This window comes from Copidosoma floridanum, unplaced genomic scaffold (assembly GCF_036245765.1).
Source record: "Copidosoma floridanum isolate Cflo_tuat_1 unplaced genomic scaffold, Cflo_Japanese_pri ptg000020l, whole genome shotgun sequence".
NCBI classification, from domain to species: domain Eukaryota; kingdom Metazoa; phylum Arthropoda; class Insecta; order Hymenoptera; family Encyrtidae; genus Copidosoma; species Copidosoma floridanum.
The window spans coordinates 22,144,806-22,159,468 of record NW_028321897.1 but is presented as its reverse complement, the minus strand read 5'-3'; the positions used below and the strand labels follow the sequence as shown (position 1 = coordinate 22,159,468).

Here is a 14,663-nt window from a genome sequence, read left to right as displayed (position 1 = left end):
TACTGATTTTAATAATCAGGTTTAAGACTTTGTTATTTAAAATTATCACAATTATTATTTTTAGGGTATCTATTACAATTCCGCCCTTTGCCCTAATATGCTTGATTATTCTTAAAATTATAATTAGCATTATTTTAAGTATAAAAAACGTTAGGATTTTAGTTACCATATCTTCTAAAATTATTATGACAAAAATTGGGACTCATCGACTGAAGGTTTATTCAGAGCATGCATATGCAATGACTTTGCAATATATTTTACAGGTGTAGGCCTGCCAACGGAACGATAAGTGTAATATGTAAAATGTCTAGAAACTAAAGTGAGAGAGCGCAACCAAGCACGCGGACATAGTCCTCTTTGCGTTAAGCTAGCAAGAGAGCATACGGAGCAGGGATTTCTAACATGGCATGTGTGGCTTTATATCTAAATTGCTACGCGAGCATCGTATAGTGTGCAGTGTATAACTAACGGCTCTTTATGCAGAGAGAGAGAGAGAGAGAGAGACTATTCGGCATATAACGTAACACTTTTTTCTTTTTAGCTTAGGAGGGAACACTATGGTCAACGCTTATGTACTGTATTGATATTTGACATGTACTTGTATGTTTCTGAGTGATTTTCTGCTTATGCGTTTATACATTGATGACAGCCTTTAAGAAACTCTTTTTCTGCAAAAACAATTAATCATATATTTAATTAGATTTTCAAATTATTGCTTTTCGACTGGATGACAATTTCTCTAATAAAAATTATTTTCCTTAAGCGTACTTACTACTTGTGTTCTTAATTTCTTAATTTTTTATAAATTAGCGTTTGGAGTATGAAAATTATAGTATTTTTGTGATTGGCTATTGATAGTATCAAGTTTTTATTCTAGAAAAATTTTCTTACCTTATAGTTTTTGTAAAAAAAAGTTCTTGGCCATTTCCTTTGTTTTTCTTGTAACCCGTTCGAGTTCAAGAATTCGTGTTATGATGTTACTTGTAATTTAAATTCTTGTTTATATGTTTTTCTGTTAAATAACTGTATTATTGTGTTGTTGGTAATTAGAAAAAATTGCTATAGTAAATGGATCCTGGTTTAAGAACGCCTGTTATTGAAGCAGGACTAAGGAAACGAATCGCTTGGATGAGCAGATTCAAAGTAAGAGAAGATATACTGATTTTGTTAGAAGATCTGATATTAAGATGTGTGTCTGCAGATTTAGTATAAACGTTAACTAGTTTTTAATTTTCTACTGGTATTTAATTTATAATGTTCTCTTTTTTTTCTTCCATTTTCGCTAGAGTTCAGTTTTTTCTTGTTTATATTGTGATTTTTTTTTTAATACAGCGAACTATCGCATTTACTATGCTCTCGACCAAGGCACAGCATTGAAAGTCCGCGCAAACTGCACTATATGAGTTTAATTTATAAAATATGCATTTTAATTTCTTCATTTACATGCTTCTTTGAATTGTGTTTCTTGTTTTTTTGAAAAAAATAAGAAGAGAACTAAAAATTAACAAACAGACAGTTAAAGACCAAAACCATGCTCTGCTACTATTTATGTGAAATGCTTATGACTATCATTGAACCCTGCCTGTAATCAATAAGTAAATTTAGTGGAATGTAATATTAGGCTTCTTTGCAGCCTATAATACTAGCAGACAGTTTAACTATTTATTTGATTATACGAAAGAAAGTGGAGAAAAATTTATAAAATATGCATGCTAATGTACCTTTCTTTTTTCTAGCATCTTTGGGCAAATTAAGTTTATAGTTCAAATAGCTTTCATTTCCTTCGACTTCATTTAAATCAATTAGATACAACTTACTCGTATGAAAACATGAAGAAAAGAAACGAACAATAAGTCACTCTTTAGCAAGTTACTTTGGTAGTTGAGTTATGCACTTGACGAGCAGCAACGGGCTACAAACTAAAACGACATGCGAAAAAACGGACCTCGCGCAAAATTTTAATTAAAACTTAACTTTTTTGTCTTACACACTATAGAGCAAGCATTTGCTGACTTTATGTGTTAAGGCTTAGCGGCTCGCTTTGGTTATCACTAGACACTTTCAACAGCCACGAAATACAGAGTCAGCTTTGGTAGGGTACAACTTACGTTAAGGATGACCACTTTAAAAGTCTTAAGATTTTGTTGTTAATAAAAGAAGAAATAATTATGCAGTTAGTCACTCAACAGCAGAATGTGTTAATACTATAGATCAAAACTCAAGACTTTCGTCAAAATTTTGATTTATGTGCATGCTCTAAGGAATGACTTGGTAACTGTATCCTATAAAAATATTTTTAAGTTTACTCTCTTATTTTGTTGATTTGATGGTAAGTCCATTATTTTTTCCTCCAAAGAGTTTCAAAGGGAGTACTGGTAACATAAAAAACTACTTAACGAAAAATGAAAAAACTTACTATATTTAATATTATAGACACAGACTGTCTTACAGATTAGATTACGAAAGTTTTAGTCTATTTAGATATAGAGGAAGATTTACTCAAAAATTTTTTACAAATTCTTATATCGTCATTAAATATTTTTATTTTAATTATTAAAGATATATTTAGAGAATTTTTAAAACTGATATTTAGTAAGGTTTGTCAAAAGCCATTGCCAAAGAGCATTTAATATGCTAAAAATTTTTAAAACAAAGAAAAAAATTAGAAATCTCTTTATACTCCTATCTAAACATATTTAAAGTCCAAGGCACATGCAAAATCACTATTAAGATGCAATAATGCTGATAAGAAAATGCAGTAGATCACAATTTTTTATAATAGTAACATGTTATCATAAATGGAACAAAGTTACAGTGAGTCTTATATAAGTTTCCAAAGAACGCAACATAAGATAATATTCCAAATATTACAGTTCGATTCTTTCATTTTAAATAAATATCAATAAATGATAAAAATAATTGTATTCTTGGTGAAGTTCTAGCAAACGTTTATACAATTAAATTCCAAGAAAGTAGTCTACCTCATGCACACATTTTAATAATAACTCGACATCCTGTTAGAAAAATTTTACGACTGTTAAATGTATAAAAATACCTATTGTGCTTGACGTCTCGATAAAATCATTTTAAAAAACTGATATGTTATTTATGACAACTTTATTAAAACACGTGCACATTTTTAACAAACTCACTTCTGCAGTTATGAAGATATTTGCACAAACGTAAACAAATTTGTTTTCAGCCCATGTGCTACATTAATGCGAGAGACAAGGACGCACTGAGTTCACTGCCTGCTGTCAGCTCTACTTTTGATGTGGCACGACGGTTTTTTACAACGTCATTTCTAGATGATGTTCTACTTAGAAATATAAACTGAAACTTGGTATAGGCCCTAATGACACTTTATACTCTAATGCTATATCATGAAAATCTCTAATTTCAAAAATTCATAGCACACTTTTATCAAAAAAGATCACATTGATTAGACTGACTATGCTATTTGCTCCTAATTTTTATCTCCCATACGGAAATTATTCATGATGTTTGATTTAAACTATAATAAACAAGATACCTTGAAGAACATTCTGTAATTTTTTTAAGCACATTATAAATAGATTAGTGAGTACTGGCAAGTTAGACACAAATGCATTTTTAGTAATCGAGAGAGTAGACATTTTCGGGCTCGGTTAGTACAGCAGACTTAATCACGCGGCGTCTTGTGCACATACAAGCGCTCCCTTTCACCTTTTAGCGGGAGCGTTCTAACTCCCTTAAAGATAAAAAAAGCCTTAGAAACAGTTTACAGAAGTTTAAGAGATTGATGTAATGAAAAAATACATGTTAGAAGCCAATTGATTACTTTAAGAAAAAATTTTCATTAAATTCCTCCATTTATGGAAAGTTACAAAAGTATTTTGAAAAACTATCAAACTATTATTTTTATGGGTATTTAAAATTTTGAAATTTCAAATCGGTATTCGTTTGTACAGTAAAGAATGGATATCAAATAATGTTTGTTCTGAAATATTTCGTAATTGAAATAGTAGTTCGGTTAATAGTGTTGTACTTACTTCACATAATAAGTATACCAGTTTCTCAAATGAAAGAGTTGTACAAAAATTAACTGGAGGAACTGAACCCCATTACAGCAAAGATAACGTAACGTATAAAGAGGTAAATGAGTCAGACGATAATATGTATGTCAATTTTTCGATAGAAATGTTCAATAGTATGCATTAAGGTTTACCACTTTATGAACTTAGATTAAAAATAAGTACAATAGTAATGTTCAATAGAAATTTGAGTATACCAGATGGTTTATGTAATCGTACTCGATTAAGAATTATTTCACCATCAAAATACAAAGTAAAAGGAGAAATACTAACTGGAGAAAAAATTGGTCATAAAGTTTTTATCTCAAAAATAACCTTAAACACTGGACTCACCTTGTTACTACCTTTTATTTTATATCTTAAGAAATTCTCAGCATCTCAAGGTCACAGTTTAAGTAATATTGGTTTTTACTTAAGAAAATAAGCTTTCTTTTGGGGCCAATAATACGCAGCTTAATCAAGTTGCAGAAATTGAAATGATGTTGTATTTAACTTAAAAGTGAAAACATAAATGAGTTAATCAAGGGCTATGAAGTTCTTATATATTTATTGATATATAGGTGACGACATTTCAATAACACGATAGGTTGTCCTTATCAAGTCTAAGTTTCCTAAGAGTAACGTCAAAGAAGAAAGTAACGTACATGTCTATACTCGAAGCAATGTCGGCAACTTGAATTGATAAGGACAAGCTATCGTCTAGTCACAACGTCGTCACTTACATATCAATAAATATATAAATAGCATAGCTCTTGACTTACTTATTAATGCTGCTTCCATCTCTCACTATTCTTGGATGCTTAATTTAAAAGAAATTATTAGTAAATCAAAGAAATTGTTTGAAAATAAAAGGTACTTTCACAACAACTTCTCTTATATATAAAAAAATTGTTAAATCTGACTTAATTTTGAAAACTACATCATATCTCGAGATTATAAAAAAAGAGACTATCTGTGAGGGAGGCTGGTTAAGGTAGACTGGGAGAAAATTTATTGGGCTGCTTTTAGGGACATATAAACAAAGTTTTATTTTAAATAAAGACAGTAAGACTTATGTAAAACAGAGATTGGCCATTGACTTCTCTTTTGTTTGAGATCAGCTACAGTATCCTTACCATGGTCCTCCTGCTTGAAATGAGCAATTTATCCTTTGTATGTTCATAAACACTTCTAACATGTATTCTTCAGTTGGCATACGTTATTTTCCTTTAATCTTTTTCAATGTTGTGTCCAAAGGTGAAATTATATTTCTATACATTTACGTAAACGGTACCTTATCATATGAATCTCACAGTAATACAATTAAATAAACTATATGTGTTTTCGTACTACAACTTATTTCTACACTGCATTTAATATTTTCAATGTTTTAAAGCAAGAATGTAGTTAATGGTATGATAAAAATACAAGCCTGCTACAAAGTAATTTTAAGGATTTTTAACAAACAAGTAAATAATTAAGAATGATTTGCTGAAAGATAACGGCTTCTAAAATGAGGACCTAATTCATGTAACCTCTTATAAATAAAATGATTATAATTATTGCAAATGAAGATATTCTTTGGGGCGGAGTGAATTTATATTCATGAGGCGATATGAATATATCGACTAGGAAAAAACTAGGATCTGTATCTGAAAAACTTAAGATTCCTCGCAAAACACTTTAAAAAGAATTAATCAAGATCCTAAAAATATAAATTTTAGAAGATTTCGCTCATAAACCAGGTAGGTACGCTATAAAAAAGTCGACCGTATTTTGAGGTGAAGTGTCTCAATTATTGTTAAAAAAATTAGGATTTTTTTTTATTGCTCATCCACTGAATTCAAAAGCATATGTAATTGTTTTTTCCTAAATAATTAGTATATTGTTCTAACATTTGAGTATTAAAATGCACATTTTTTGTCAGTTATCTAAATACATGAGAGGAGTGTGATGCACTATTTTTTAAAATAAAAACATTATCATTACTTTTAAAAACTTTATTTCATTGTTCCTTATGAGTTATAGATTATACAATAAACATATAATAAATTATTTGAAAAAACCTAGCCTTTATTTAAAATTTACAGGTACACATACCACCTCGATGCTACACCGATACACCCCTAAGATTGAGGCGGAATGTTAGTGCTGAGTAACCTCTATTTTTCGTAAGTTTTTAAAATAATGTTTTTTTTTTTTCTTAGTGGCGATAAAAGTTATATTTGAAACGATGTAGAATATATTGTAAGTTAAAGTGTTAACAAATTTATTTAAATTACATAGGTTCTGGTAGTTTTTTATATTTATGAGTTGCTTAGTTACAAGTGCTGCTTTCACCTTTTAATAAGTGTAGCTAACTGTTACTGATAAAAATAAGTAGACAAAAATAACAACAATACTAACATGATTATTAATTCAGGCTGAGAACGCATTTATATAAGTCAAACCAAGCTACAATTTATAGGTGGTGATATTAGCATCCCTCGGTCAACTAAAAATTTACTGCTGGTGGTGTTTTTTGTATACCAACAAGACTTTTTTAAAAATAAAATGTAAGGTGAGTATATTTAAGACTAATACTTTTTTTTTTTTTTTACAACCTTTGGACTAAGAAACCAACTGCTGGCAGCATTAGCGGAATGCAACCTATGCGGGTCTTCTTAATACTTTTATTTTGCAAAAATACGAGAAAAAAAGACTAACTAGCTATTTCTCCTCAAATGCTCTTCTTTTTTCATTGAAATTCAATGCCAATGGGTCCATCCAATAATAAGCAGTCTATCTTGTACATATTCATTTTTTTTCTTAAATATATACTAGTACAATACGTTTATAAAAGAAGTTTATTAAGTGAGCGTATTCCGTTTTCTATTAACCGTGATATCTGGCTGTATGTGGATTAAGCTATGTTACAATACATTTACGTAAGTGCAACCGTAGTGTATGTTGTAAATGGAAACGAAAATTCCGTAAAGTGCATTTGTGTATGTATTATTATTCATTTTTGCACTGCATCCAACATCATAAATGTTTAAGAAACATAATGTATTTGTAAGACTTAAAACACAGACTGTATACTTTTTGAAGTTTTACTCGCAGTTTTAATTTAATATGGTACTAGCAGTGAAATTCTTAGCTGTTGCGACTTACAAATGTGGGGCTTAATTAACTTTTTTTCAAATAAAACGAGTGAAAAAAAGAAGATTACCTTACTTAGGAAAAAGCTAATTACCACCACAAAATTATACAACTGTATAACATACTGCACAATACAAAGCCATACCTTCCGATGTTACCTTATGAAGGGGGAGTCACGTGGGAGCAGGGGGGAGTAAAGGTTGATCAACTTAATTTTTTATTGGGTTAAATTTTACAGGTAAAACAAATAAAAATTATCTTATATAGGGACAGAGCTAGGGAAATCAGGAGAGAGCAGGAAGAGCTAGGTGTCGTCTTCAAACCACACAATTATACGCTATGGGTATATATCTCATAAATCTGAGATTTACTTAAATTACTTGTAGTGCTCCTGATTAATGCAACACCTTTGTAACAAGCCTTCTGAGAAATAAACATGTTCCTATGAAGTTGAAACAAATTCTTTTCTACACTGTCTTTCAGTTTACATTATACACAAGTATATAAGAGGTTCAAAAATTTTATTTTTATTTCGAATTCGTCAATTTACTTTTTGGAATATGTAATAAAATTAACTATTTTTTAAACTTACGCAATTGTTTTGTATATGTCATGGTAAAATTTTTACTTTATGAACAAATACAATTGGAATGTGATTTTAATACGATATTTGATAAAAATATATTTCTAGTCCTAAAATCAAAGTTACATAAAAACTTAACTCATTTAAACTTAGCATGCTTTTGTTGGTCTTGGCATATGTAGCAGCTGTAATTAAGAATATAGATATTTCGTTTTTACGATAAAACTATAAATCCTCAATTCATTATAAGTGATAACTCTCTGGAGCAAAATTTACACATCGTGGACTACGTCTAATAGAGTTCAAACAATACTAACGCGTCGACGTTATTAGGCAAAATCGAGCACTTTCGGTATTAATTTTGCATGGACCTATCTCACGCTCAAATCATTCGTTAAAATTTATTGACTCGATGAAATAAATATGTTTTGGTCGATAGAAATTTCTAAATTTAGTGACTGGATCAAATAAATATGTTTTGGTCGATAGCAATTTCCCTAACCATAATTCAACAATTGGCCAATGTAATTTTTTTTACTTTACGTTATAAAAACGTCAAAATGACAGAGAAATAGACTTAATTTTCTAAATTTTTTGAAGGACAGTAGGGCATGAGTGGAAATCTATAGGGGACCTGTGGGAAGTTGTGTGGAATTCCGCACTCGAAAAAAATGAAATAAAGGAATATAAACTTTATATAAATTTTTCTACTCTTCGCACTCCCCACTTATCCTCCACTCCCAGATAATGGTTTAATATAGATTCATGGTATTTGAATCAAAGTATATTCATTGTATGATGCAGTTACGGAACTTTAACAAGAAATATCAAAGCTGACTTTACTTTTACATTCACAGTTTACAATTAAAATAAAATTTTTGTTGCTAATATATTAGAACCATACTTTTTTCCTTTCTACCGGGTTACCACTACAGCCTACTAGATTAATTACCGGGGCCACCCACTCCCTATACCAGTGTGTAGAGGTCTATTTCCGCACCAAATTATGAATCATCCATTTAATATCGTACATATCATACCATGGGTACGTTGCAATATCTTCGCTGAAACACCTTGCCAGTTAAGTTGCATCAATGATGAATTGGGTCCACTCGCCACTGTGTAAGCCTTTCTTTGGAAAAGATTCCGTATTTTAGGTCGTTTACTTCTCTCCGGTTCAGCCAGCACTCTTTGCCGAAGCATCGGATCCAAGATAACTAGCATCTCCGGAAAAGCCCCATGGTTTACGGACCACTCCTAGCCAGTAAGGCCGACTATCCCTGGGACTTGAAATAAGATCTGCTAATTCTTACCTCTAGCCCTAAAATTGCTTCGTATTCAGACAGGTCCGAAGACTTGTGGGGCACGGAAAAAACCCTGAAATCACTTTGCAGGAAAATTCAATGGAGAAATTCACCCCTAAACAGGCAGAATTTCGTAGTAACTTTTTCCAATTAAAAAAAGTTTCTGGAAAAATTGGATCTTACTGGGAATCGAACCCACGACCCCTTCAACGGTGTGGTATTCGTGGTATTGTATTGTATACTAAAAAGCACGCTTATCACTGAGCCAACACCGTTCCCTGAACCATACAAATTTTTTAATTTCTTCTTTTCTAATTTGTATACATGATTATTTTTGATTTCATAATTTTTTGGAAATAAAATAACACGTTAAAATTTCGTAAAATCTCAACCTACGAAGGAGATAAGAAGTTATGGCATGAAAAATGAGGTTCATAAATATAAAAGATATACACAAAATAAGATTGATTACCCAGTTGTTTTCATGTACTTAGCGTACAAAATTTTTTACAGTATAAGAATGATGTTTTGACGTTAGTGACTACACTACAAACTAATCTACTCATACAAACAACAGACATTCAGAGTTAGATCGAAGATAGTTCAGAAAATTAATTACACTTTTAAGTGTATGTCTTCATTTTTAAAAAATTAAATGACTATCAACAGGATTTCATAGCCCAGATAATAAATATAAATAGCCAAGAAATTTAAAAAAAAAAGGAAACTTGATTAGCTGCAGAAAATCATACTGTTAGTTTAGTTTTAATAAATTATGCTGATGCAAACTTTCAGTTGCAATTAGTACTGTTGACAAGTTTCGTTGATAACGAAGGAATTAACAACAACAACAACAACAACAACAACAACAACAACCGAAACAGTAACTGCATTAATAACAATAAGACAATAGCAATTGACAATAAATACTGTTACAGTAACAACAAAAATGTCAAAACAACAGCAACAATAAGTATAGAAATTATATCAAAAACGAAGAATGACGTGCAGCGTTGCTAGTTTTCTTTGTCAAGTGCCTCCTGGAATAGAGAGATAAGGTAAAGAGTATCAGATATAAGGGGTATCAGGCAATTCATATCACTAATGTAAGACATGAGTTAAATAGGAAAGAGATCCCCAAAATAAAAATCAAATATGAAGTAGAACGAGTCATGGACACTTTCGATGCAAGAGGCATTAGAGCCCTCAAATCCGGTAGCTGTGCCAGTAGGTGTACATTTAGGGGTCAGACATTTAGGTATCATGAGGCAATTTCACAGATAGCAGTAGACCATGCTACCTCTTGTTATACTACTAGCAGAAAGCTAAAGGAGATAACTGAAGATAGAAAATACTTAAATAGAGTATAAATATATTAGAGAGCACTACCAAGGCTGAAAGGCTTCACGTTTACACACAGCCATATACGTTACAGATTTTCAAGTACTAGAAATAATAACAATTTCTGTAGTCTGACTAAAAAATTCTACTTTCTTAGGGGTCTCTTTCAGCAACAAAAATTAAATATTAAATTTGAACTTAAATACACATAAAAGTACAAGTCCTAGTAATTATTCAAAGTTTCTGTACATTTCTCCATGATGACTTTTGGAGTTTCTTATCTTTAAATAGTAAGCAGTTTTTTTTGCTGTTTTTTCAATTTCAGTATTAACTACTTATAACAGATGTCAGTGTAAAAAAAAGCTATGAGTGTATTAAAATATAAAATCAAATAAAAATGAACCTTGCACAACTTAAGTTTAGAAAAAAAAATTAATAATTAATAATAGAGTACAGTACATAACATAACATAATACAACATAAAATACTGAAATAAATTCAAAATTATGTTCAGAATCTCTCATATTTTAAAAAAGAGCCAGCGTGTCGTACTCTATAATGTGTCGTACCTTACTTACCTTGCACTAACAAGCAAGGCACGAGATAAAAGTACGGAACAAAGGACTGAAGGGATAAGGTGGATAATACACTTGGTAACATACATCAATTAAAAAAGAAAACAACAAACTGTTACATAAGACATAGCTTATATTTGCTTAATACAAGTACCTAATATCAATGCCAGTGTAAGTCGTCCTACTATACGACTCTCTTATTGACCATATTCACCTTCAGCTCCGTCAGTATAAGATCAGCATAGCGGTTGCTTGCTTTTTCTTGCACATGTATCGTTTTTCTTAAATCGTTCCGTGCAGCATGCATTTATTGTGCGAAGACAAAAAAGAGAGAGAGTATCTTTCGGCTGACTTGTGCTTCCTGTTCCTATGCCCTAGCCACATATATATTAGAGTACATTAATATCAGCTGTTGCACGCCGCCCAAAAGTCGCTACACGGCTAATAGCAGGAGTAGGTTCAGGTACATAGGCATGGGATGAGGTAGGGTTATCGAGCATCGTACCACCTCTCCTCTTGTCAGTTAAATCATGCAGTATTACTGTGACGTGGATTTTCCACGTCACATCTCTCATAATAAAAAATCATAGATAATAAATAATTTTAGTTATAAGATAAGTAACACTGACCCAATTTATCATCGGGCCAAACTTTTAGTATCCGTAACGCTAAGTAATATTTATAAAATAAAATAAAAGTTAGAATATCACCCACCTCTTTAGTCCTAAGCGATGCTAATACTGCTATACAACGTGATCCCATGTGTCTTAAAATTTTGTAAGGATTAGTCAGTAGAAAACAAATATTTTCTAGACACTTCATAACACATGGAATAAGCGCATCATCTAAGCTTGGTACTACAACTTCTAAGACTTGAAGACTGAGAACTAACTTATTAGTTTCTTCTAATGACATAATTTTGCTTGAATTAATACTATAATTTCTTAAACTATCTGGTAACATGAAGACCCATAAATGTGGTAATTTACTTGGTAGCTGAGTACCAAACAAAGAAGCTGAAAAATGTTTTAAATTAATTAATTATTAGAATTAATAATGACATCTAGAAAATGTTGTGATTTTCAGAAGATTCTTTTTAAGCAAACTATAAATCAAAATTTGTTTATAAATTGATTTGGTTTGTACTTAGATAAAATATTTTTTTAAATTATCAAAGTAGTGAATTCACTAATAAATCAAAAATCCGGAAATTCTAAAAAAAATTTTATTCTAAAAAAAACTTCCTCAAATAATGAACATAATAAAACCAGAAATCGATTGACATATCATAAAAACGTTATATGCTCTTATTTGTTTCCAACTGCGCAACCAACCTTTACATTAATTTTGAACTTTAGGGTAGTTCAAAGGTTAAATCGATTTTTTTAATAGGAACCAATTTTTTTTAATACTAAATTCTGAAGGAACTAGAAATTTTACATGTAAGATAATCTTTAGTTGCTTTATTCATTTGACTCTAAAGCGTTATTTCAAGGTCTATTTTGAAATTGCACACCTATATATATGATCAGAAGATACACCAACCAGAATATAATCTTAAGAGCAATTATTATGCTATGAGCTTAAGATGGTCATCAATAATTAAATGTAAATTTTTATCTTCAACACCGTTTGAAAATAAAATAAATTTTTGTATATTAACCATAATCTTCTTTTTGCTTAAATTCAAGAATCAAAAAACATATGCAGAATCAGTATGGAACTAGTTCCTATGAATTATTTTAAATTACCGTTTGAGAAACAATAGTTTCAAAATACGCCTAAGTTCTTGTGATCAAGAGGGGCTTCAGATGATAACCTGTACTTAGACTTTAAGTGTAACTTTAGAAAAACTTAAATATCAAATTGATATTTTTAATTTAAGCTTCTGTTTTGACAGTAAATTTCCAAAAAGCTTAACATTTAACGTTGAGGTTGGTATTAAGACATTTTTTTACCTTCGAAGTTAATAGCAAGGACACATAATAAAATAACAAACTTTTTGGAAAATCATAAATTTGTCACAGTTAAAACTCTAACAGTTCCAATATGTTGAGCTCATGAAAGTTGAATTCATGATAGAACTCCTGCACATCATAATCAATACTTATCGGAGATCCCTACTTCTGACTATTTTATCATGATCTAAGTTGGCTTCAAGATCACGGTTTCAAACTGGCAATTAAAAAAACAAAGATGGCCATTCTCACCAGGCAGAGATGGTTTAGGGGCCCTTCCGCCAGAAAATTGCAAGTAAGATAATCTATGCGGGTTAAGTGGTGCGCTACTTAGGAGTGAGGACCGATTCACGGCATACCTTCTGGGAGCACATCGAGAGAGTAGTCGACAAAGCCACTAGGGTCTCTGGAGCGCTTTCACGGTTAATGCCAAACGTTTAAGGGCCACGAGGAGCCAAAACGCTTCTTACGTCCGTTTTCAACCTGATTTTGGTGTACAGAGCGTAGGTGTAAGCGGACGCACTCACGAGAAGGGATATCCAGGAGCGCCTCATTTTAGTGCAGCGCATCGGATCGCTCAAGATCAAGTGTGCCTATCGTACGGTCTTCTCCACTGCCACTATGCTGATAGCTCGAACAATTTTTTGTTTGCTGCTTGCGCTAAAGCAGCAAAACAAGTTCCTAGGCTTCGGCAACAAAAGCGATAACCACAGGCGGAAAAAAAGTTAACGACGTGAAAACAGGAGTAGGGTGAGAATGGTGTGGGTTGACGGACGCAACGGTTGGTACCATGCCTGCAATCATGAGTGGAGAGAGAACACAAAGAGGTTGATGGCGGGCCAGCCCAAGCATTTAGAAAGCAAAAGAAGCTTGCCTTTAAAGAAGAAAATAGTGTTAAGCTCAGAGTAAAGCGATAGCAATTGACTGATAAAGTCCAATCAGCAACAATAGAGATTACGAAGATGCTAAAAGCAATCAATGATAAGTGTGACAACACAGTAAACGCTGTTAAGAATGGGCTCAAAGCTGCGCTTTAACACCTCAAAGGGGCAGAGGTGATAAGAAAAGGCTTTCTTCATAAAGAAAAAGCGTTTTAAAATTCTTAGGAGGCGTCATTTAAATCCATTAAGTGGACGGAGCAAAGGCGAGATAATTTCCAAAAGATGTACAAAAAAAACCCTGAACACTGCCCTAAAAAAAAAAAAACGAAGTAACAGGAACAGGAGCCCACAGGACAGCCCTGAAAAATGCCGGCAAACAGTGGCTTCAAAGAATAAGAAAACAGGCAGTGGCAAACAAAAATAAATTTTTCTGAATGACAAAACAAGCCAGAAGAAAAAAGTGGACGCAACAACAACAGTCGTAGTGAAGATGGCTAAAGAGCAGACTTTTGCAAAGGTGCTGAAGACAATAAAGAAAAACTTTGACCCTGATAAGGCTAATGTGGCAGTCCAAAGTGTTGTCACTACAAAATAAAGAGACATACTTATTAGGGCCAGAGGTGTAGAGAATGCTATTGCATTCTCACAGCAAATTGAAAAGTCGGTAGCCGGACAGGGTACTGTCAAAATAAGAAACAGAAAAGTGACATTATAGGTCCGAGACCTGGATGCCATTGTAAAGGAAGATTAGGTCAAAGAGGCTTTCGCTAGGACTTTTGGACATCAGAGCCAGGAGCCAGAAGTAGCTCTCTTAAAGCCAAATGCCAG

The 14,663-nt window shown here is 32.0% G+C and overlaps 1 protein-coding gene across 3 annotated transcripts in view; it reads right to left on the bottom strand.

Moving 5' to 3' along the window:
* The window catches only part of Hel89B (histone acetyltransferase 1), a 779,777-nt gene that overhangs the window by 490,093 nt on the left and 275,021 nt on the right, over window positions 1–14,663 (bottom strand). For all 3 annotated transcript variants that reach the window (XM_089593764.1, XM_089593765.1, XM_089593766.1), the window contains one exon: window positions 11,711–12,012. In XM_089593764.1, coding sequence (XP_089449890.1) covers window positions 11,711–12,012 — 302 coding nt within the window. The remainder of the gene's footprint in view (window positions 1–11,710; window positions 12,013–14,663) is intronic.